Source organism: Leucoraja erinacea, chromosome 24, assembly GCF_028641065.1.
Source record: "Leucoraja erinacea ecotype New England chromosome 24, Leri_hhj_1, whole genome shotgun sequence".
NCBI lineage: Eukaryota > Metazoa > Chordata > Chondrichthyes > Rajiformes > Rajidae > Leucoraja > Leucoraja erinaceus.
Window position 1 is genome coordinate 20,364,090 of NC_073400.1, and position 25,485 is coordinate 20,389,574.

The following is a 25,485-nucleotide window of genomic DNA, read 5'->3' on the forward strand; positions in this document are numbered from 1 at the left end:
AGACTTAAAAAAGCACACAGACACGGAGGTTGCAGGTGGTAGCCGGAGGTTGCAGGTAGTGGAAGCAGGTAGGGAGACTGACAAAAACCTCCGGGAACCTCCGGGAACCGCACGGAAACCTTGGGTGGGCCGTACAGTCTCCAGAGGTTTCCGTTCAGGTTTCCTAATTGGGACAGGGGCATTACTCCTCAACAACAAGGATACGTGTTTGACTGTATTGTAAACAAAACTCCCACAATAAAAATTTCAATCCTGATAAGCCAGTTATACAAGGGGAGTGGACTTCATCTGGATCATATTCCTCAACGCAGTGCAGTTGAATTTATGGCCCAAGAATTGGGAGCTATTGCTGAGTTACAGACAGCAGAGATGATCCTAGCAACAAAAGGATTTGATTGTTGGTTTTAATGTAACCACCCAAGAAGATACCCATATTTCACCACCACAAATAAATGTCTTTCCGCAGCAGTCGATGAACTGGCTGATGGGATTGCTGAGGACTATGCACAACATATTTGCAATACTGTTGACAAGTTCTGTGAAACATACACTTATTTCAATGAGCAAGCGGATTTCCAAGACGCCAGGCAAAAGATGATAGACAACATTACAAATACACTGAGTGACAGGTGTGCAGCTAATCATGCTGCTATTAGGATTGTGAACAGTGAGTTGGGTAAATCTTTGAATGAGCTCTACTGCCACTGGCATCCTCTTGACTCCATCGCAATATCAGTTTGATCAGCCCTCAAAAAGCACAAACAATCCAGAGGCAAATTCTTATTTGGGAAGGACTGTCTAGCAGGAAATGTCATACTGCAGATGAACAAACTTCAGTACCAGAATGGAAAAGGGGACCCAAAAGGATTTGTTGCATTTTTGGAAGAAAGGAACATCCCCCGAGGTGTCCTCCCATGGTACCGTGCCAACAGATTACATATACTTTTCCATTTTAGTGGCAAGCTCATAGAAAATTATGATGACTTTGTTGCCCTGCTGAGTAGCGGGACATCCTGTGGGGGGTTGAGAAGCGCCACCATGACTTCATCCAGGCTGATGAAAAAGTAGAACTTCAGATATTAGGCTTACTTGGCAAATATCTGACTATGCCTTGGATGAAGCACTTTATTTTTTACCAAATAATTAAGGCTCCTGTGCCAGCATTGCTGCTCAGCCGTATTTGTTACTCCTTTTTCCCCCTGCACCTTGTGCATATGAGCGCTATATGACGCTAGGTATCTTTGTATCTGCATCCTTATGGAATGTGCCTTAAATAAGCGTTTAGTGCAACTGAAATAAGTTAAACTTAGAAAATATATGATTAGTTCAAAATAAACTGATGCAAAGAAGTTTGGTGAAAACGTGGGGTAATGATTGTAAAAACAGTGATTAGATGGACACGAGAGAACGAAGCACAAATTGTGTTAGTTTAATTCCAAGAAGGTGTTGTAATTTGAGAAGAACCAAGAGAAGAGTCAAGAGATACGTCTTCTTGAGAAATTTAGGACAAAATCTCATCGGTATTTTCACATTCAGAACTTCCCAAAAATGTGCTCTTCGTCCTCTTCAGCTCAGATCATGCTCAGAAACACACTGGGAGAGATACATCTCTTGCAGTTGTGCCTACAGAAATAAATGAAGGGAATTATTTTAACAAAAGTCACTCGAGAAGGAAAGATATTAACAGCATGACATTATTCACACACCATGGAAAATATATATTCAGAGAACGCAAATACATGAAATAATGAAGGAAAATAAACTAATATTAGAATGAAGAGAGAATTTTAAAAGCAGACAAAAAGATGTTGCCAGGATAGGGTGTGAAATACCTTTTTCTGAAACAAGGTGCTCTGAACATAGTCAAGGTTCACCTGGAGTCTCTTTCGCTCCTTCCTGCTTAGTTTAGGTTTGGTGCTGGAGATTAAAAAAGTAAACTTTAGCTAGAACCAAAATAGAATTTTAGTTTAAACCTGGTGATCTACACCTGCAGGTTATTTGCAAAGAAAACATCTGAGATGTTATTTAACTCTATGTATTTGACGGCTGTGGAGGCCAAGTTGTTTGGGTATTTTTAAAACAGACTGACAGATATTGATTAGTAAGTGTGTAAAGGGTTATGGGAAAAAGGCAGTAGAATGGCATTGAGAGGGAAAGATAGATCAGCCATGATTGAATTGCGGAGTAGACTAGATGGGCCGAATGGCTTACTTCTGCACCTATGTCTTATGAATTTATGAATTTTTGACTTGCCTAATTCCAACGAGGAAACATGTGTATTTATATCCCACATCCTTTTGTCCATACCACTATCCAGAAACTGCTCAGCTTATGGCCACCTACGTTATGTACATGGATTATGGAACATTTCCTGAACGTTCCCATTTATATTCATGCAGCTGATATGTTCAGTCCTTACAGAAATACGCGTCTACTATACCTAAAGTAGGTAGTCTGTATTCCACTAATTTAATATGTTCATTAAACTTTTATCAAGTCTAGGTATGCTGACATAAAAGTAAATTGCTGCATGCCTACTGTCTTAATATTTAATTATTTTAAATAGATTATCATATATGGTAAAATTACCAGAATCTGAGCTATCCAAAACGGAATTAAAATAAAGGGGCAATGCTAAAAACAAACAGAAATTGCTAAACATTCTCAGCAGGTCACAACATGACTTAAGAAGGTTCAGTGAAATGTAAAGTTATCTCTGCTTCCTTCTCCTAGCCTACATATTCTTTCCAGAATTACCTTTCGAATTATTTCAGATTTCCAGCATTTGCATTATTTTGCTTTTCGATGACGTGTGTATATCCATCCATAACTTTCGGATCTTATGTCAATATTTGAGTAGATTGTGCGGTCAATGGTGTCGTTTATTTTCTTTTTCAGCGGATATATGGTAATAAAAATGTGTATTTTGAGGCAGCCTGTGGATGGCGGGAATATAAAACTTATTTGCTTGAAAGATTTCAGGAGCTTTTGAAAATTGCTGAGGATGTTGGGCAGGGCATTGAATTTATATGTGATTGAGCGTAATCAAGTTACTGATTCAGTTAGACACAAAAAGCTGGAGTAACTCAGCGGGACATGCAGCATCTCTGGAAAAAAGGAATTGGTGACGTTTCCGGTCGAGACCCTTCTTCAGACTCAGTTTCATCGGGTCGAGACCTTTCTTCAGACTTCAGATTCAGTTAGCTGAACTAATGGAGAGAACATGTTAGCTGAATTTTCCACTCAATCCAATTAAAATGGAAAGTATTTCAAGTTCAGTGAATTTAGAGAGAAGGGACAAACACATATAATCAAAGAATGGGAATGTGGGAGGGGATATAAAAAAGCAAATTCAAAAATTATAATAGTACAATATTCTATGGAAAGACCTGGTTGATAATATAAGAATAACTACGTTAATCTTGGATTATAGTTTGAACCCAGATTTCAGTGTTTATTTTATTGCAATTGACAACATGGATATTGGAATTAAAAGGCCCCACAAGGTATAGTGTTCAGTGTGTGGGAAGGAACTGCCGCTGTGGGTTTGCATTAAAGATAGACACAAAATTCTGGAGCAACTCAACAGGTCAGGCAGCATCATTGGTGAAAAATAGTAGGTGACTTTTTGGGTCGGAACTCTTCTTCAGTCTGAATGTTAATTAATATAGGAGTGGAAAAATATTTCTGTACACCTAGCTAATACAAATGCTATGCCATGAATCTTAAGGCCATTCCTTGTGTGATAATGTCGCTATTAATTGGGGTTTAATTTACGCTCTTCACTCGTTGTGTGCAAGTCCAGTCATGGCTCTCACTTGCTTGATCCATCCCACCACAAATTTATGCTACATGACTCTCTGCTTACTCGCTCACTTGTTCCTATGCTTTTGCCTTGCTCCTCCTTGCAACTATTAGTTTTTACACAACTCGTGTAATTGCCAGTTCAATTAATCATCCTCACCACTTAGTGCCTCTGACAGGTTATATTGTCCATTTCCCTTGTTAACCAAAACTATTTCCCTTCATTACAACATTACGACAATCACCTGCAAAAACATTTGGAAAGTAGCTTCGAAACAACCATAAAACCGATCAGGATAATTAGGCCCAGCAAATAACTGCCTCCGGTCAGCCAGTTCCAGGTTGTACATACTATCCACTGGCAGGAAAAAAGAAAAAAAAGAACAATGACGCATTTGGAATGTCAAGGTTAAACACAGAAAACCCCTCACATTACATTCTTTGTTCAAATGCGAAGATTATTTTCATAATTAGATTGGTCTTAGATTCAACAGTTTGGAAATGTGTTTGGTGTCATTGTGGTTTCGGGATTTGGTTGGGATTATGATTTTAGTCGCTAGTGCCTCATTAAGCAGAGCAAGCATAAAAGACACGAAAACTTCAAATCCCATTAGTATTAAAATATAATCTGGATTGGTGCATGGTAAAAAAAAAAACATGTACTTTTCACTCAATGACCAGAGAATGATCAGCACCAGGTGGACATACTGTATGGTAGAGACACAGCTATGTTATTAATTCAGTCTGAAGCACTAGAAACAGTATTAAGGAAACACCTATAAGGAGCCTACTCTCAGTGACTACTGGCATTGCCTTCTGCAACAAAACTCATAGTCTGCCAGATAGCATTATATTTAGTCCTCTTATATGCTTCTGAAACATGAACTATCTTCACTGGGCATCTTAAAGTCCTTGCAAGATGCCAACTGTATCCGCAAAATCTTTTAAATTTACTGAAATTATAAGAGAACCAATATTCCTATCCTTTCTAGGTCAAGATACACATCAATTAACAGCTATTTACAGTGTCAGGTCTATTGCGTTGGCTCGGTACTAATCCAGTCCGAAATCGAAACTCTTGTCCCCTCTTTTGTGGACAGAGGAAAAGATTCCTGATTGTGCTCAAACCTTCCTTGAGAAAATACAACACCCGTGTTTATCTGGGATGGGACATGGCTTCTGAAAATGGAGAAAGAACAATCAGTAAGATGTTGTAAACCTCCGAGGCCCTGCATTGGGAGCTCACAGGTCGGAGTAGATGTGGAAGGATGATGCAGCATGATCAATCTCAATTCATACAACTTTAATGCCAACAATTCGTCCTTGATCGATTCAAGAATAGCGAGAAATATGAAAACAGTGCTTGATGCAGCAACAAAATTCAGGTGCTTGTGAGGCGTACTGTGTCTGATGAATACCTTGGTGATGTGATGGGTGTTTTGCTAGAATGTTCCCGAGGGAGTGTTGAGCCATACTTACGTGCCTGGTCGAAACAAAAAAAAACAACTCGCTTTTTCCCCATGAATGACACACAGTATATGAGTTGCACTGATCGCATAAGAAAATATATTGTGAGCAGTAACTGGTACAGATATAGACTCACATTGCTCTATTAAACATTGGTGCAATTCAGTTTGAACACAGAATAGCTCCAGATGCATTTCCCACAGATACTAATTGAGTCAGTGGAGCGGAAATGGGTGGTAGATAGGATAAGACAAGTTTGATGTACCATACTCCTACTCACCCTATGCAATTGATTAACCAGATGCTACCATTCTGGAACACAATTCTATTAATACTATTAATAAGGAATCATACCGCCAAGATCATCAAAGATTTTGTGACTTCCTCTCCCATAATATCAGAAAGATTTTCTCTTGGTGTATTAGAAATGATGAAACTTGTTAACAGTGTCAGCGGTACCAGGAATGCCGAAGAACTGAAGAATATACGCTTGATCCAGGCTGCCCTGTTCTTTGAATTCTGTTCGCTGAAATGAAACACAGAATTACTATCCTGAGCAGCCAGCTAGCTTCCAAAAACCCATTCACATCACCATCTATGTCAAAGGTTGGGCACGAATCGAGACCAAATCTAAGTTATTGAGTTGTGAGGTAGCTCGTTTACAATAAGATACTTAAGGTTTACTTAAACTCAGAATTCTGGGGAACAATAGTTGACGCAGATTTGACGATCGGCACACAACAAATGTTCCATTTGAGTATGTTTTTGATTGGCAATTGGGTACCGAATGATTTTCTTTTACACCATCACACCATCGGAAAGATTGCTCAGTTATGGACATTTATGACACTTGAATCTTAAAATAGGTCTGCGCTCATCTTGGCTGGCTTTACTCCCGGTCGCTTTATTGGATGCAATGATTAATTTGATCATATATTTATATGTGCCATCTTCCCAAGCTCTGCTCGATTGTTCATTTAAACCATTTAATTCCCCCTTTACATGCCCTTCAACATTTTGTTTAATATTATAATTCATCATAATATTTAACTCAACTATTGCTGCCTATTATATACATCTCGCATTAAAGGCAGATGTTCCTCAGCCGACACTATAAAAAATGTTAAATAACCTAATAGCTATCCATTATGTGCCCTGGATAATTAATCTAGTTGTTTTGTGCAATTCTATTCCGAAGTGGCATAACATTAAATGCAATAACGATTTAGCACAGTTTAAGATGACATTTTCTTGTACCACATTCATTTTCCCGTATAAATTGTGCTCAGGTTTTTCATGCTGCTCTTTAAATTTCAATAAAAATAGAATTACATTGAATTTAGAAAATTTAATCAAATTAAGATTTTTTCAGTAAAGTTCAAAACATGTGATCTTTAAAATAGTTTTTAATCTATTATTAAATTTTGTATTTTACTACAAGGAATACTTATTCTGACATAGAATGAGGCCACTTGGCTCACTAATTATAAGCCAGCTTCCAATGGAGCAATCCCGGCAGCCTGATTTCCCTTTTACTTATTTCTCCTTACCAAAGCAAAGGATAATTTTCAGCAATCAATTCGACATCGAGCATTTTGTATATATCTGTAGGGGACAAACAGAACCTTCGGCGAGTATCGGCGATGTAACGCGAAAGTGTGCATCTACGTACATTTAGCACTCAGAGCCAAAGGCGAACCTGGATCCCCGAAGCTGCGAGGCAGCAATACACAATGTTTCGACGCTGTCTACCCCAGACTTGAGGGCAAAATTATCCTAAAATAAACATATGTTGACCGCACTATGTACTTCTGGATTTCGTACAGATTCACCTCTTTCTCAAATTCGTGACATTCTATAAAAGGCAGCGGTAATTTTACCAAAGGCATTTGCATTTCTTTAAATTTGTCCAACTAAATTCAGTTGAATTGTGGCGTATAACATTAAATTCAACGGCTGCATTGGAATCACAATATTGCCATCAGAGCTTAAACTTATACCCCTGTCTGCCTGTCTCCCTTCCGGTCTCTGTCTCTCTCTGCGTCTGTCGCTCTCTCTTTGCCAGTCTGTCTGCCTGTCTCTTTGCCTGCATCTCTTTCTCCCTCCCTCACTGTTTTTCTGTGTTTCCCTGTCTCTCCATCTCTCTCATTTTCTTTGTCTCCTCTGAATATCAGCAACAAATACATAGGCTAAATGGAGGAAATGTAACATGGCCATCGCTAAAACGGACTCCAGTATGTAGAATAACGGGGCACTGAATTTGTTACTTGATAAAGAAATCTTGCTCACGGTATAAAATCGCCTGATATGCAGATAGTTTGGGAAAGAGGCATCAAGATTCAAGGGCAAGACAAGTTCTGGCTGGAGAAACGAGCAAAGTGCAAGATGTTTTAGAAACTATTGTTGTGAAAACCTGGAGGATGTTTATACATACGAATAAATCCAGAAGGGAGGATTTTAAAAAAGAAAAATAATTTGCCATTTTTTTAATGTTGAAAAGTCAGGATATGATTGTAAATATGTAGAATTTAGTGTGAATAACCCTATGTAAGGTGTTTAAGAAGGAACTGCAGATGCTGGAAAATCGAGGGTACACAAAAAAGCTGGAGAAACTCAGCGGGTGCAGCAGCATCTATAGAGCGAAGGAAATAGGCAAGTTTCGGGCCGAAACCCTTCTTCAGACTGATCGAGGGTGGGGAGGGGGACAAGAAAGGAAAAAGGAGGAGGAACCCAAAGGCTGGGGGATGGGAGGAGTCGGCAGACACCTATGTAAGGTGGATGGGAGGCCATCAGAAGGACATTTGAATAATGGAGTCCAATCTGAATATTAGTGTCGTAAACCGATGTTGCGAAACAAATGGTTGGTAGTTGGAAAAAAAAAGATGTTGGGCCAGTCTGAATTTGAAGTATATTCCCAATACAAAACACCATTCTGACCATTAATCAACTGTGCTGGGTACTTCGATCGGATCCAGTTCCTGCGTAACGAACAAGTTCTTTAATTTCACAATCACTGTTGGATAATAAGTTTCTTCTCACTCATTTGGCCATTCTACGTTGCGATCTGTGGCATTCGAGTAACTGCTAATGGTCACCATTGCCTGTTCTGTCTAGCTGCTGAACTTCCAATGGATCAAATCGAAATGAGATGTTGGCTGAAATAAGGATGTTCAATTTTTGCAGCTAAATATTCATAATATCCAGCTCGGTTGCTTTGTCCATTTCTTCAGATTTATTCCTTTGCATAATACTGGCAATGTGATTAATTTCCAATGTTATTCATCCGTTTCACTGCACCAGTCCTGCACACCGTGCGCAGTGGCATTTTACCTGCTCTCCTTGAGCTGCTGCTGTGCTGTGTTGATAATTTGTCCGCAGTCCTTCTCGAGCTGGTCCAACGTGTTCTGAACTGTTCGGTTTATTGTTTTTTCTATGGTTGCACACACCTCTTGGATCTGATTCACACAACGCGATGGCTGTCATTCCAAAAACATAAAAAGGCATGAGAACTGATGTATTATTGTACAGAAACACAAAGTGCTGTAAATATATCCGTATACATATGGATGACTCAAGTGAACCTTTCCGATATCTCTCGTCTCTAGCTTATTGAACTGAGAACCCGAGATTGTTTCTTGCATTTGGGAGTGCAAAAATAGAATGACAGCACAAGAAGTGGAATTAGAAATACTTGCAAATGATGTACGAACTAATATCTTTATAAATTGCCATAGACATTTGAAATTGATGTAACGTCAAAGAGCCCTTGAATGAGTTTTTTCTTTCGCCACAGATAGACACAAATTGCTGGAGTAGATTAGCGGTTGCAGCAACATCGCTGGAAAAAATGGATAGGTGGTGTTTCTGATCCATCCGTTCTTCAGTCGGATTGCAGTAGGAGGAGCGGAACAAAAAAACTGGAAGCAAAAAAAGGCAGGACAAAACACAGGCAACAGGTGAGCTCAGCGAGATAGTTCCCTGTTAAGCAGATTGTTGGACAAAGGTTAGATATAGAAATAGGAGAAATAGGAGAGTGCCTAAAAGGGATATACTGCAGTTGTGAATTGTGAAGCTGGTTAATGGGGTTGTGATATTTTTTAAATAAACAAGGAGCATGTGGCGAAATTGTAAAATCTCCCAGTCAATGAGCTTGCTGCCCCCCACTGGTTTCAGTGCATTTTGCTGTCATAAGAGCAACATAAGGCATCCACCCAAACCAATCATAATGTAAGGAAATCAGTTCAATGTACAAATTCCATAGACTTTTATATGATGAAAAAACGTACTAACATTCCGCCATTGCGTTAAATTAAGAAATTGATTTCAAATCAAATAATAAAAGCACCATCAGTCTTAAAGCCAATCTAGCCCATTCCTTACTGTTATTTGCCCGGGAGATCGATAGTATTCATTTGTCGTGCTTGCACTTTGGACTATATATGTATACAGCATGGGGATAGTTTCTACTGGATTCATATGTATTGGGTTAACATTAAAAATCCATTACCCTATCTAGGTCTGGGATGTAGATGGTTGGCATATCAAAGCCGCATTTGTTCAACCCTGGTCGTTTGCACAGTTCTTGTACTATCTGCATCATTACTCTCTGGAAGAAGCAAAGGAAACACATAATACACCATATAATTTGCCAGTTTTCGCAAAGTATAACAACTTATTAGGCAGTAAGTCCCATTGACCCAAGTCTATTGTTAACCTCCAAAATCCCTCCTCACACAAAATAAAGCACAATGAAACAATTGCATTTGAAATAAAATCGCCCTTCCTGTTCTGCCAACCATAAGAAACTAACTACATGATCAGGGCTTGCCGTTTAGTTTACACAATAACACAAAAATTACTTTATAAATTAAGGAATTATTAAAGGAATGAATGTTGTCAACGTTATTGTCTGATTCAAATCATTTTAATTCATCTAATTCATTGAATGGGCAGAATTGTCTTTATTTCAACTTGGGATCCAACATCAACATGTTCAAATAATGTTTCCGTATTAAATGGTACAGGGTTGTCGCAAATCTAATGGCTAGATTAAAGGCTAGAAATCTATTTTTATTTATATTACCCATATGCGATTTTCCTGAAGAAATACATCCAGGAGGTCGTATCTGGATCCTGTTCATAAGTTCATAGTGTCATGTTATAGGGTTGGAATTAGATAATTCGACCCATTAAGCCTAGTCCATCATTCAATCATGGTTGATCTATCTTTTCTTCTCAACCCAATTCACCTGGCCCGACACATGTAAAAATCAAGAATCTATCAATCTCCGCCTTTAAAATATCCATTGACCTGGCCTCCACAAACTTCTGTGGCAGTGAATTCTACTTGATTCACCTTCCGCTGTCAAATGGAAATTATCTTTATCTCCTTTCCAAAGGTACGTCCTTTTATTCTGAGGCTATGGCCTCTGGTCCAGGACTTTTCCATTAGTGGAAACATCCTCCCCACATCCACTCAATACACAACTTTCACTTTTCGATAAGTTTCAATGAGGACCCTTCACCCTGCCAAATAGCAGGCACAGGCTCAAATCCGTCAAATGCTCGTCATATGTTAACCCACCCATTCCTGGAATCATTCCCTACTCTGGACTCCCTACAAGGCCAGCAGATCCTTCCTCAGATATATGTTCAAAAACTGCTCAAAATACTAATGCGGTTTGACCATTGTTTTATAAAGTCTCAGTATTACATCCATGGTTTTATATTCTCATCCTCTCAAAATAAATGCTAGCATTGCATTTGGCTTCCTTAATACTAATTACAAATTAAGTTTTTTTGGGAATCCTGCAACAGCTCTCCTTTGCACCTCTAATTGCTGAATTCCTCCCCCATTTAGAAAAGAGTGTACGCCTTTATTACTACTACCAAAATGCATGACTCCACACTTTGCTATACTATACTCCATCTGCCACGAAATTACGGAATTTCGCAGAGCGTGTTGTAAGATTTCCGACAGTACCTGTCTGTCAGTCTCAGGGCCTGCTTCATCAGCTTTGCTGAGGTAGAACTTTAGTTTATCGCCCTGGTTCTCATTTAGCTTTTCCACAACGTTCAGGGTCCGTTTGCAGAGGGCCTGGCCCATTGGATCAAAGAAGACAAAGATTAAATCGACCTGTTCACCTGTGGGTCGAAAGCGAGACAACAGTCCGGTAATGCACCAGTTGCTGACTTGCACGCATTATTTAAGCATCCCCCTTCCTTAATCCCATTAATATTTCCCCTCCTCCAAGTACCTACAAAAATCACTCACCTGGTTTTGGTACTGTAAAACAACGTAGGGTTTGATTAAACCCAATGTTAGAGTCACAGAGTTGTACATCATTCAAGCAACTCTGGCCCACCTCATCCAGTTGACCATCATGCGTATCTACACTACTCCCACTTAACTGCATTAGTTCGCTACCCTTCTATACGCAGTTCATTCCAGTACCTGGCCTGATGTTTCTTTAATTCAGTTCCTGTGCCGGACACACCACCATTTCATTTTATAGCTCATTTCATACACCAAGTAAATTTTGTGCAATGTAAGCCTCAAACCCCTTTAGTATACTTCCACTTGCTTTAGTAATTTTTATTTATAAGTAACTTTCTTACTTGAAAATAAATTTCTGGGCTCACATCGGATGACGGGATTGCAACACATCTCCAGATCAATTATCCAAGACTCAGGATGTTAGACCAGTAAGTAAGCAACATAGTATGATATCGCCCTTGCAATATCAACATCCACCTCACTGAAAGATTTACTCTCTTACCCAGTTGGATAAGTGCTTTGTCAACATCGAACTCGTAAGTCATGTCGCCATCCACGAGTCCTGGGGTATCGATAAAGATCACTAAGTTAAACATCTTCTGCTTGGAAACACTGATCTCAGTGGACAGGTAAACTTCCAACCCTGGAGAATAGATAGCGAACAATGAACCGAATAAACAGGATATGTTATTCCATTGTTTTATGTAGTGTCAGGGAGGGGTGCTGTACATTTCATAAACTGATATAAAGTATTCTCTATATAACAATATCCCTTCATGCCAATTATTTTCAGCAGTAAACATATTAATTGCATTGTGTCACGTAGAAGATACAAAAAAAAATGGCATTTCGAAAACACATTATTGATCTGCGGAATGCCCATCTGAAACTTTTTTGTGATAGACCCTTTTCAGGTATAAATTTTAAATTTAAATCATACTTATTGATCCCATATTGATATGTTTCCCTTGCAAAATTCCTGAGCCTTCTGTTATGAAAGGATATCCCTACGCACATCACAAAAAACAACGGACCCTCTGGAAGAAGTCAGCGTGCCAAGCACCACCTGTGGACATAAATAGGGAGTCGACATTTCAAATTAAGATATTTCGGTCAGATAAATCTCGACCGAAACGTCGATTACTGATCTCTCACCACAACTGAAGTCTGATCTGGTGAGATCCTCCAGTAATTAATTTTCCTTTGGTTCAGACACTAGCATATGAATTCTCATGCTTTCAGGTGCACAACATGTGGTACTTCCAACTTCCAGGCAATAATGCCGCTGTTACTTAAATTATTGTCGACATGCTAATGAACTTAATTCTCAAGTGCTCCCATTACACAGATGGGTGTCCTACCCAGAAACAAAAATTGTTTTATGAAGGCCTCATTGTTCCTTTATGCAAATGTGCCCTTAGATATGTTATGTATGCCTGAGCATACAGAGGAGGCAAAAATAGCAGAATAGAAGATGGTGGGAGAATTGTGTGCATGCCGGCATGTTGGTCTGCTATTGAAAGAAAGGGTGGCGGGGGTGGGGGGGGGAGTGTGCCTTAGACCAATTAAGCAGAATACCACATGCTGATTTTCTAGTTTGCAAGTGGTCTCACTCTGGCACTAGAGGAGACCTAGACAGAAATGACCATATTGGAATTGGGTGGAAAATGAAGTGGATAACAATTCTGCACCTGTTCCCATATCGGTACGCGCATCTCAAATCCCTCATTCCCTTATTATTACATAGAAAATTACAACACAGGAACAGGCTTTTCGGCCTACATTGTCTGTGCCGAAAATGATGCCAAGGTAAACTAATTTAATCTGCCTACATGATCCATATCCCTCCAATCCCGACACATCTATATGTTCATCTAACACCTACCTGACTCCACCAGCACCCCCCAGCAGCATTCTCTATTTTTCTTGATATTGCACAGTCAATGCCTCTTAGCCATTTTTGCCTTGTTCCATGAAGTACTAATGTCACATCATTCTCCTTAAGGATAATTGCAAGGATCGTTGCAGTAATTCCATGCAATGATTTTGTCCCTCAAACGGTTTATCTTTTGCAACTTGTCCAATTTGAGTTTGCTTTCTTTTAACAATTGTTACCTAATGTGGGGCCCACAATGGCTGTAATTTGATTAGAATGATGTGATGCAAGGGGAGAGATCTCCTCCACTGACATCTGCAATACAAAGATGGTGTGGATGTACCTCTAATCTGTTCCAGTGCTTGGAAATGCGGGTAGAGGTGTAGTGTAGCCTTGCCCTGTGAATGAATTAAACAAATTGATTAGAACCGTTTAAATTAACTGCCTCCCCGAGCCATGAATTAATTAAATCTTCGCAATGGACCAATATTCCAATATTCATTAAAGCACCAATGTGCAATGATAAAATGCAAATGTAAATCACTGTTCGATGTAGTATTTACTCAACCGAATCAGTGATTTTTGGAGTAACACTGCACAACATCACGTGCTTTGCCCCCCCTTTACTCCTGCCAATTTTGTGCCCACCACTCGCAGTCCACTGTACTCCCAATTCCTGTCAACTCTCTCCAGCTCTTATCATTACACAAAGAACAATTTCATCCTGGCCAATTAACCAAAACACCGCGCAAACCACGTCAACGTGCAAGCCCCACACAGACCGCTTCGTAAGTAGTTGTGAGGAAATAGATCTATTGGTGGCGCCTCTGTGCTTCCCTCAGAGGATATTGTGAAGAAGGAAATATATCTGCAATAAATTAATCTGCGCCTAGTTTCAATCCATTGATCATCGATACTTACCGAATGATTACCGAATAGTGAAAGGCTTGGAATGAGTGAATGTGAAGAGGATGTTTCCACTAATTGGAGAGTCTATCACTGGAGGATACAGCATAATAATTAAATTTCTTTAGTTAGAGGGCGGTGAATCTGTGTAATTATTTGTCATAGAAAGCAGTGGAGGCCAAATCAATGGATATTTTTAAAGCAAAAATAGATAAATTCTTGATTATTTCGAGTGTCAACAGTTATGGGGAGAAGTAAGGAGAATAGGGTTAGGAGGGAGAGATAGATCAGCCATGATTGAATGGCAAAGTAGACTTGATGGCCCAAATGGCCTAATTCTGTTCCTATCACATAACCTTATGACCTATGATGTTATGACGTACTGCCAAATCCACGAGTGTCAATGGCGGGCGAAAAACTTCCATAGTTTGGGTCACCATTCTCAGAATTAACCTTTGCTCATATCTTAGACTTTACGGTTTCAACAGGATGCGAGTGGAATTTGCAGTTCTTCATCAATTTAGATGTAGTGCAAGATAGAACCTCGAATGCAGTCCGTGGAATTATTTACCGTGAGTGATTCCCTTTTCTTGCCGCTGGTGATAAAAGTGAACCCTTGTGTTTCTGTGGCAACACCTGTTTTCTGTATGTGTTCTTCAATGTACCTGCAAAATGATGAGAAGAGTTTTGTGAAACTCATGGAGTCATAGAGCTATATAGCATTGAAACAGTCACCATAGGCAGAACTTGGCCATGCCGATCATTTGCCTGCAATTGGCCATATCTCGGGACATTTCCTATCCATGTACCTGTACAAATAACATTAGTAAAGTTCAATGTTAATCCCTACTCTTTTTTTTCCTGTCTGGCAACAAATTTTCTATCCATGTCAGCAATCTACCCCCAATACCATGTGCCCTAATTTTGCCAGCTTCTGTCGCTCCCCAGAATGAACTGCCACTTCCTGCGCCATCGCATCTTTATTGGAGCTGAGGATGGCCGGCGGAGATCTCCAACCGGACACAATTTCCGGAGAGACCGGAAGTGGAGATATCGGAGATGACGGAGAAGTCGCCGGTCGCCAAACGGAGACTTTGATCCCGGTGGAGGAGAATGACCAGTGACCAGTGCCCGTTGTGAGTCCCCATCGCACCGCCAGCTCCAGGCCCTTCCCCTCTGGTCCCCCTCACTGGCTCCTACCCCCCTTCCCATGATACCCCCCTCTCCCCCCATGGCTCTTCCCCCATCTTTTCTCCGAGCTCTCTCGCCCCTCCCCCTCCTGCCCACTTACCCCTCTCCCCCCACAACCCCCCCGCCCACACACACCCCCCACAATCCCGCCCCCATGCCCCCACACTCCTCCCCCCAACAACCCCCCATGCACCCACACCCTTACCCTCCCACCCCACACTCACCCCCACAACCCACCCCGTGCCCACACACACCCCCTCTCCTCCCACAACCGCCCCCGCCCCCACAAGCCCCCCCCCCCCCCTCCCACAACCCCCCCCATCCACACACAAAAATCCTAGAGGAGCAAGATAGACCACTCCTTTGAAATCCAATGGACTGGCGTGTAGTACGTGACGGAACGTCACGGCCGCCATTTTTCAATGCGACACGCGACTTCCGGTATGCCACCCGCTGTGATCCAAAGCAAAGATTATAGAGCTCCGCTATAATCTTTGATCCAAAGCAAAGATCCTCGAGTATCTTGTAGCGGGAACAGCCCCCTCCTTTGCGTAGTTTCCCTTGCATTGTATTGCTTTAACACACACTGCACAAAATTAAATTTAACGTATACATATTTTATATATTTATATGAATGTGTGTCTGTGTGTGAGAGGCAAGTTAGAGATAATTAAGTTTATTCTCATGGATCTGAAGCAACTTTGATTTAAATAATCACTATTCATTTATTTGTCTTGTAAGATGATATACATAAACCATAAAGGCAACTATATATATAATTATATAGTAATAATATATATATGCATATATATATATTTATACACATACATATATATACACATACATATATACACATACATATATACATACATATATATATACATATGCACACATACAAATACACGCATACATATGGATACATTTATATGCATACATACACACATATAAACATATATACATACATATATACACACATATACATATACATGCATATATACACATACATGCATATATACACATACATATATATTTATACATATGATTCACATGTAGAGGAACCAACGAGAGAGCAGGCTATTTTAGACTGGGTATTGAGTAATGAGGAAGGGTTCGTTAGCAATCTTGTTGTACGTGCCCCCTTGGGCAAGAGTGACCATAATATGGTTGAGTTCTTCATTAGGCAGGCAGTGACTAGTGGGGTACCGCAAGGCTCAGTGCTGGGACCCCAGCTATTTACAATATATATTAATGATCTGGATGAGGGAATTGAAGGCAATATCTCCAAGTTTGCGGATGACACTAAGCTGGGGGGCAGTGTTAGCTGTGAGGAGGATGCTAGGAGACTGCAAGGAGACTTGGATAGGCTGGGTGAGTGGGCAAATGTTTGGCAGATGCAGTATAATGTGGATAAATGTGAGGTTATCCATTTTGGTGGCAAAAACAGGAAAGCAGACTATTATCTAAATGGCGGCCGACTAGGAAAAGGGGAGATGCTGCGAGACCTGGGTGTCATGGTGCACCAGTCATTGAAAGTAGGCATGCAGGTGCAGCAGGCAGTGAAGAAAGCGAACGGTATGTTAGCTTTCATAGCGAAAGGATTTGAGTATAGGAGCAGGGAGGTTCTACTGCAGTTGTACAGGGTCTTGGTGAGACCACACCTGGAGTATTGCGTACAGTTTTGGTCTCCAAATCTGAGGAAGGACATTATTGCCATAGAGGGAGTGCAGAGAAGGTTCACCAGACTGATTCCTGGGATGTCAGGACTGTCTTATGAAGAAAGACTGGATAGACTTGGTTTATACTCTCTAGAATTTAGGAGATTGAGAGGGGATCTTATAGAAACTTACAAAATTCTTAAGGGGTTGGACAGGCTAGATGCAGGAAGATTGCTTCCGATGTTGGGGAAGTCCAGGACAAGGGGTCACAGCTTAAGGATAAGGGGGAAATCCTTTAAAACCGAGATGAGAAGAACCTTTTTCACACAGAGAGTGGTGAATCTCTGGAACTCTCTGCCGCAGAGGGTAGTCGAGGCCAGTTCATTGGCTATATTTAAGAGGGAGTTAGATGTGGCCCTTGTGGCTAAGGGGATCAGAGGGTATGGAGAGAAGGCAGGTACGGGATACTGAGTTGGATGATCAGCCATGATCATATTGAATGGCGGTGCAGGCTCGAAGGGCCGAATGGCCTACTCCTGCACCTAATTTCTATGTTTCTATGTTTCTATTATTTTCCAACGATCAATAGATTTACGATCAATACCTGTGGATTGGAGGATAGCTAATGCTATCCCACTTTTCAAGAAAGGAGCGAGAGAGAAAACGGGGAATTACAGACCAGTTAGCCTGACTTTGGTGGTGTAAAAGATGCTGGAGTCAATTATTAAAGATGTAATATGGGGCATTTGGATAGCAGTAAAAGGATTAGTCCAAGTCAACATGGATTTATGATTTTACAATGCATTTAAGCCTCTCCCATTTTTATGAGATGCATTCCTGGAATATGTAGGAAGTTTATTGTAACCTAGTGCTACTTGCCTGAACAATGGATGATATATCACTTAAATGCAATTGTTTTCAGTTGTGTGGAGAGACCTGTATATTGAAAATGCGTTTTGCCTCTAATATGTCAATTTACCTTAAATGTAGAAGAGCTTATTAAAATCTTCTTACAAAGACCATTAAGTGTTTTCTTTCTATCCTCTTTTGGACCCAAGGCATAGCAGAGCTGCCAACTCTCACGAATAGGTAAGGGAGGGAGAGATGGAAGGGAGGGAGAGAGGGAAGGGAGGGAGATCGAGAAGAGAGGGGGAGAGAGAGAGAGAGAGAGAGAGAGAGAGAGTCGAGAGAAGAGAGGGGAGCGAGAGATCGAGAGGAGGGGAGAGAGAGATCGAGAGAAGAGAGGGAGAAGGGGGGAGAGGGAGGGGGAGGGAGAAGGGGGGAAAGGGGAGAGGGAGAAGGGGAGAGGGAGAGAGGGAGACAGGGGGAGAGGGAGAAGGGGAGAGGGAGAAGGGGGAGAGGGAGAAGGGGGACAGGGAGAAGGGGGACAGGGAGAAGGGGGAGAGGGAGAGTGGAACGATAGCACATTATAACGCGCAGCCGTCCCATTCCGACCAAAGATTATAGAGCAGAGCTCCACTAGTATCTTGGATTGCGGCCGCCGCCACCGAACCCGCCGGCCACCATTGCACCCAAAGATGATAGAGCAGAGTTATATAATATTTGATTGCACCCTTCTTCACGGCGGGCTTGTGATCTTTGCTTGTGATGTCTTGACAATTCGAGGAATATAATGGGTAACAGCCGCCCATTCTCGGACTTGAATCTGAGCTCGAAAAATCTCCTGGTCACTGGACCTGATGTGTCCACGGGCCATATTGTGGAGACCAATCCCTTACAAGATCAAAACCCAAAACGTACAGAAGTGTTAAAATTGTCTTTATTATTGTGGTAAGTAAAGATCTATTAAAAATAAGTCTAATAACTTTCTAATGTACCGACAAACCCAGTTTCCTAATGGCCGTTGATGGGAGAACAGAAAATAACATTTTCACGACAGAATATCGACTGAAAATAATAAATATATTTTCTCACCTTTCTTTTTTATTGGGGAACCTAAAGAATGACAGGTCGGGTCGTTTAGATTTACGATTAGAATAATTGATAGCAGAGCAGTAAGATGAAATTTAGATAAGGACGCCATGACAGTGTGGGGGAAGCCCAATAAATGCCTCGAAAAATGGCGTCGACGATCACACACGTCATACTACGCGTTTTTCGAGGAGTGGTCTATCTTGCTCCTCTAGGATCTTTGCTCCCCTCCCCCCACAAACTACCCACCAACCACCAAACCTCTCCCCTCCCACAACCCCCCCCCCCCCCACACCCCTCCCCCCCACAACCCCCCTTCCTTCTCACACCACCAAAACCCCCCAACCCACAACCCCCCCCCCCCCCCCCCCACCGCCCAAACACCCTGCAGTAATTTTCCAGCGAAGATTTACGAGGATGTTGCAAGGATTAGATGGTCTGAGCTATAGGCAGAGGTTGAGTAGGCTGGGACTATTCCTTGGTGCGCAGGAGGGCGAGGGGTGATCTTCAGTAGTTCAATAGTCCTTTATTGTCATGTGTATCTTGAGGTACAGTTAAATTTGAGTCATACAAAAAAGAAGCAACAAAATACAAAATTACATAAAGATTAAACATGAACAGCCACCACAGCGGCATGTGAGAATCCCCTGGGCGGCACAGTATAAGTCGAGACCCACAGCCATCAGTTCAATGTCCGGGCCACACACACACGCTCCTTCAGCGTGATGTGACTAGAGTTGTACCGACCGCTGTCACTCTCTCTGCAGTCCCTGTCTGCCCGAACAGTGAGAAAGCCGTCTGCACTCGCACCAGACTCTAGGATCCAGGGGCGCGACATCCCTGCAAACATTGAGACCACCGCACTCACGGCAATCCCCACCAGTGCAGGCAGCATCAATCTTGTTTTCGGTGACCTGGCACTCCTCACTGTGATGGAAGGCGAGTAACTTTTTCCTTCTTCCTCCTTTTCTCCAGCGGGGCGATGGAAACATCCGCAGTCGGGGTGATCGAAGCTCCCGGAGTCGGCGATTGAAGCCCCCGCAACGCGATCGGGGCGGCCAAAGCTCCTGCAGCTGGACTCCCCGAAGTCGGTCCCTAACAAAGGGACCGCCAGCTCCACAATGTTAGACCGCAGAGATACGATTCGGAAAAAGTTGCATCTCCGTCGGGAGAAGAGATTAAAAATGTTTCCCCCATCATCCCACATAATACAAAAATTTAAGATTAACTAAAACATAAAAATAAAACTGACTAAAAACCAAAGATCCTATAGCAAAGCTTTGCTATAGGATCTTTGCTAAAAACAACAAAGAAGAAAGGGACAAGACTGGCTGTTGGCGAGGTTGCCTCTCACAGCGCCACCCGGTGATCTTATAGAGGTGTATAAGACCATGAGAGGAATAGATCATGTAAATGCACAGAGTTTCTAGCTCAGAGTAGGTGAATCGAGGACCAGAGGACATAGGCTTAAGGTGTAGAGGAAAAGATTTAATAGGAATCTGAGAGGCAACTTTTTCACAGGTGGTTGTTTGGAATAAGCTGCCAGAGGAGGTAGTTGAGGCAGTGACTATCCCAAATCATTTAAGAAGCAATTAGACAGGCACATGGATAGGACAGGTTTGGAGGGATATGGACCAAATTCTGGCAGATGGGACTCGTGTAGCTGGGACTGTTTGGGCAAGATGGGCAGGGGCCTGTTTCCACACTCAATTACTCTATGACATGTGACAATAATAAATGAAACTAAACTTATTTAGACATAACTTTTGTAAACGTCACATTATTTGCTCGAGAGATTTCTCCCTGTCAAGAAAGGAAATAGACGTGTCCTTTTCTAAATGAAAGAGTCTTACCAGTTGATGAAGGAACTCTTGCCAGCTGAATGATTTCCCATCAGCATGATGGTGATCTTCTTCCTTGGAGCCAGGAGACTGAGTCCCAACTGGCTGGCGATGTGCACAAGTCCTGTCAATGGCAGAATGATGTGATCATTTCATTTAATATCATCTTTAACAAGAGTTGATTGGCTGATTAGTGCAGTTATATTGTTAATTCCTCCACCTGTATCACCATCAATATCTGTATCTTTTTGAAGAAAAGAAACCAATATACATATACTTGAAATGCGATATATTAACAAAATGCTGACACCACTGGACAGTTCCACTACTGGCAACTGTGGGGGGAAGAAGTGAAAATGTCAATAATACTCTCATTGATTAGAACGTTAACTTTATTTCTCTCTCCACAGATGCCACCTGACCTGCTCGACATTTGTCAATATTTACTGATCTACTTCACACTTGTGAATCCATGACATTCATCACATGTCAATACCCAATTTTCTGTCTCACTTCCATGTTACCGGTTCCATTTACATTCTCCAACTCTAAGTATCATTTTTTTTAAAAGCTGCCTTCCTCACGCTGTAAGGTTCATTTATACTGACTCGGTCGTAGAATTCACTTGTAACTCCGATAAAGGGACATAATGTGCTGGAGTACCTCAGCAGGTCAAGCAGCATCTCTGGAGAACATGGACATGTGATGTTTACGGCCCAGACCCTTCTTTAGTTACGGCCCAGACCCTTCTTTAGTTTAGTTTAGTTTATTATTGTGATATGTTCTGAGGTACAGTGAAAAGCCTTTGTATGTATGTTATGCAGTCAAAGAAAATACTAAACGTGAATACAATCAAACCGTACAATGCACAGATAAAGATAAAGTGCAAAGACTGATGCGCTGTCATCTAACTCTCACTTCCTCATGTTTCAAATCGCATCCCACACTTTGCTCCTTGAATAGCTATCCTATTTATTCTGAGTATATTGTTATTTACTCATTTAATTTGCGAAGGTCTTCCGCCTATCACTCAGTTCAGAAATAAAACGTTTATACCTTCCTTCACTCCAATTCCTTAGGGTAATCCATTAAATTATTCCGAGAATGAAACTCCCTTTTCTTCACATCTTGACACCACTTCTATGACCTTACTCTGTAAATTTTGTGAATCCACGCTGAATATCTTATTCTCACTTTTTGCTCTGGGAATATCACTTCCATTTTCTTACTCAGAGTGCTGCATGGATTCAGTCTGAGAATGTCACTCAAATTCATTGCTGAGAATCTCATTCCCATCATCCTCATTCTCTATTCTATGAACCAACTGCTCTGTGAGCATATAAATTCCTTTTGTTGATTTCCTATGAGTTGATCACTCTATATATTGTTGTATTTGTCTAAAAAGATAAATTTTAATCCCTCACTTAAATCGTTCTCTGACGGAAAAAGCATCACTCCCATTTCCTCGCCCTTGAACTTTATTACCTTGCATCACAGTGAGGAATGTAGATTCCGCTGTGGTGGATGTTTATGTTAAATTTTATTTTATGTGGCTGCGTGTATTGTTGCTTTTTAATTTGTATGGCTGTAAAGTAACTCAAATATCACTGTACCATTATTGGTACATGTGACAATAAATTCGAACTCGAACTTGAACTTGAATCATGCTCCCCTTATTCCTTCTGAGGGCAATAGAGCTTTCCTGTTATCATTATTTCACGCAGAGAATGACATTCGTATCTCCTTAGTCTTCAGCGTTAAAAAGTTCACTCCCATTTTTTCACGCTGTGAATCTCATTCGCATCACAAAACTCTGTAAACTTCACTTTTTCTGATAGAGAATATCAATATCATACTGCATTCCCACTCGCTTCCTCGGATAGTCTTGCGCCCACTCCATTAAATTGAGTGCCCCACATTTATTTTCCCTTACTGAGCAATTTCCTAATTTTGTTATTTCCACTTACCTTCCTGCACTGAGAATATCACTCCTAATTCATTACTTAGAGAACCTATTCTATTCTATTCTATTCTATCTATTAGAAACATAGAAAATATGTGCAGTAGTAGGCCATTCGGCCCTTCGAGCCTGCACCGCCATTCAACATGATCATGGCTGATCATCCAACTCAGTATCCCGTACCTGCCTTCTCTCCATACCCCATGATCCCTTTAGCCACAAGGGCCACATCTAACTCCCTCTTAAATATAGCCAATGAACTCGCCTCAACTACCTTCTGTGGCAAGGAGTTCCAGAGATTCACGACTCTCTGTGTGAAAAATGTTTTTCATATCTCGGTCCTAAAGGATTTCCCCTTTTTCCTTAAACTGTGACTCCTTGTCCTGGACTTCCCCAACATCGGGAACAATCTTCCTGCATCTATCCTGTCCAACCCCTTAAGAATTTTGTAAGTTTCTATGAGATCCCCCCTCAATCTTCTAAATTCTAGCGAGTACAAGCCAAGTCTATCCAGTCTTTCTTCATATGAAAGTCCTGACATCCCAGAAATGCAGGCAGGTGAGATTAGTGTAGATGGTGCACCTTGGCCAGCCTGGACAAAGTAGGCCGAAGGCACTGTTTCTGTGCTGTGTGACTCCATCCTGAACTCCTTCTCGTCCTCGTTTGTGATTCAGCCCATCACAATGGTGTCATCTGCAAACGTAGAAGGGGGTAGAGACGATTTTGGCTGGACAGTCATGAGTATATAGGGAGTAGAGTTATGCATTGAAAATGCATCCTTGCAGGGCACCAGTGTTCACTCTTCTAAAATGTGGACCAAAAACTAAATTGCACGCTCAGTCCACCATCCTGTGAATTGAGAACATAGAACAGTACAGTGCAAGAACAGGCCCTTAGGCCCACAATGTCTGTGTCGAACATGGTGCCAAGGCCATCAATTATTTACCTGCATATAACCCATATTGATCCATCCCCTGCATATCCATATGCCTATCGAAATGTATTTTACATGTCACTAAGATAGGTGCTTCAAACACTATTCCCGGCAGCACGTTCCAGACATTCAGCACTCTGTTTAAACACCTTGCCCCGCACATCTCTTTTAAACTACGTCCCTCTCACCTTAAATCTAACATTTGCTTTCCTCATTCTGTAAATATTATTCCGAGTCCGCCCATGTGACCCCATGGATTTTCTCCGGGTGCTCCGGTTTTCTGTCACATTCCAAAGATGTACAGCTTTGTGGGCTTCTAAAAATTGTAAATTGTCCCTATTGTGTACAAAGTGATTGCTGGTAGGTTTGGACTCGGTGGGCTGAAGGGTCTGTTTCCATGCTGTGCAGTATCTCTAAAGGAAAGTAAAGCTAAAGATAAAACAAGAATTTCACCACTATTCCCTCTCAATTAGAATGTGATTTTCATGATTCAACCATGACACCAATTCCCATTTGCTCTTTCTGATGAGCTTGTGCTCATTCTGAAATTATGAGCTGTGCTTCCATTCCCTGCATCAAAGCTTGTTGCCATTACCCCTCAATATTTTGCATTACTTCGCCTAAATTGTAAATATCTCACTGTTCCCTAACTGAGATAATTATATTCCATAATTTGCCTAAAGTAATTCGCATTGCCCGATTTAGAGAATCTCCAGCATTCCCAGTCATTAAAGCTCACTCGTATTAATTTGCTCTAGCGCAACTCGATACCCCAAATTTGACCATCTCATCCCCGTTCTCTCTTTCTCCGGAAATCTCCCCATCATTACTGCACTTTGAAGCATTGAGATCCAAATGTGAACAGAGATTCATTCCTAGATCTGCAGTCTGAGAATCTCAGAATTCCTGTCTCAGATATTCGCTCATATTTCCTCAATTAGAAACATAATGCAAATCTTATTCTTATCCCATCTGTTTGGGAATCACTATCCAATTTCCTCATTGAGAATCTTCCTCCAATTTCCTCTATTGTGTAAACAATAACACTGTTCTCTGTAAATATTATTCCCAACGCCCTTCTTTGTTGTCTAGCTGTGCTTAGATCGCAGGACGTGGGTGAGGTATAGTGGTGGGAGAGGGATAGGTGGCCGCTTGTATATCTAAGAGAACAAAACAAAATAATTGAATGTTCCATTAGGATCAACTTAACATTGATAAGTTATTTTGTTCATAGGAGAGGGACGAAAAGAGAGAGAGAGATAGAGATGAAGGGAGCACACGGCAGACAGTTCAACAAAATGGAAATGTACAAAATGAAATTGGTGCCAAATCTAACATGTTGAAACCCGAGAGCAACGTGACAGATAATGCAAAAATAGAGCTGTTGATTACTGATGTTCACACAGGCGCACTGTGGAAGGACTGCACTACGGGCTATAAATATACTTATTTTATTATGTTGCCAACGTACATACCGCACTCAGAGTCCATATACAGCAAGTGACATTGCCTCAGGATCTTCTCATTAATGGAGAGACACATATTTTCCAAAGTGTTTGAACACATTCGCAGGTTCAAACTTCCTGACATTGCCGAGGGTTGGAGTACTGCAGCCTGCCTCGGTTAGCTGACTTGTCCATGT

At 41.3% G+C, this 25,485-nt stretch overlaps 1 protein-coding gene across 1 annotated transcript; it reads right to left on the reverse strand.

Moving 5' to 3' along the window:
• Positions 1-1,381: 1,381 nt before the first annotated feature.
• Positions 1,382-25,485, reverse strand: LOC129708752 (uncharacterized). Its single transcript, XM_055654714.1, has 12 exons — positions 25,319-25,485; positions 20,962-21,073; positions 14,902-14,995; positions 13,768-13,822; positions 12,051-12,191; positions 11,255-11,415; positions 9,779-9,877; positions 8,602-8,747; positions 5,626-5,797; positions 4,050-4,162; positions 1,833-1,917; positions 1,382-1,623 (listed from the first exon to the last, which is right to left on the reverse strand). Exons 1-12 carry the CDS (start codon positions 25,431-25,433, stop codon positions 1,567-1,569), a joined length of 1,350 nt encoding a protein of 449 aa, XP_055510689.1. The 5' UTR covers positions 25,434-25,485; the 3' UTR covers positions 1,382-1,566.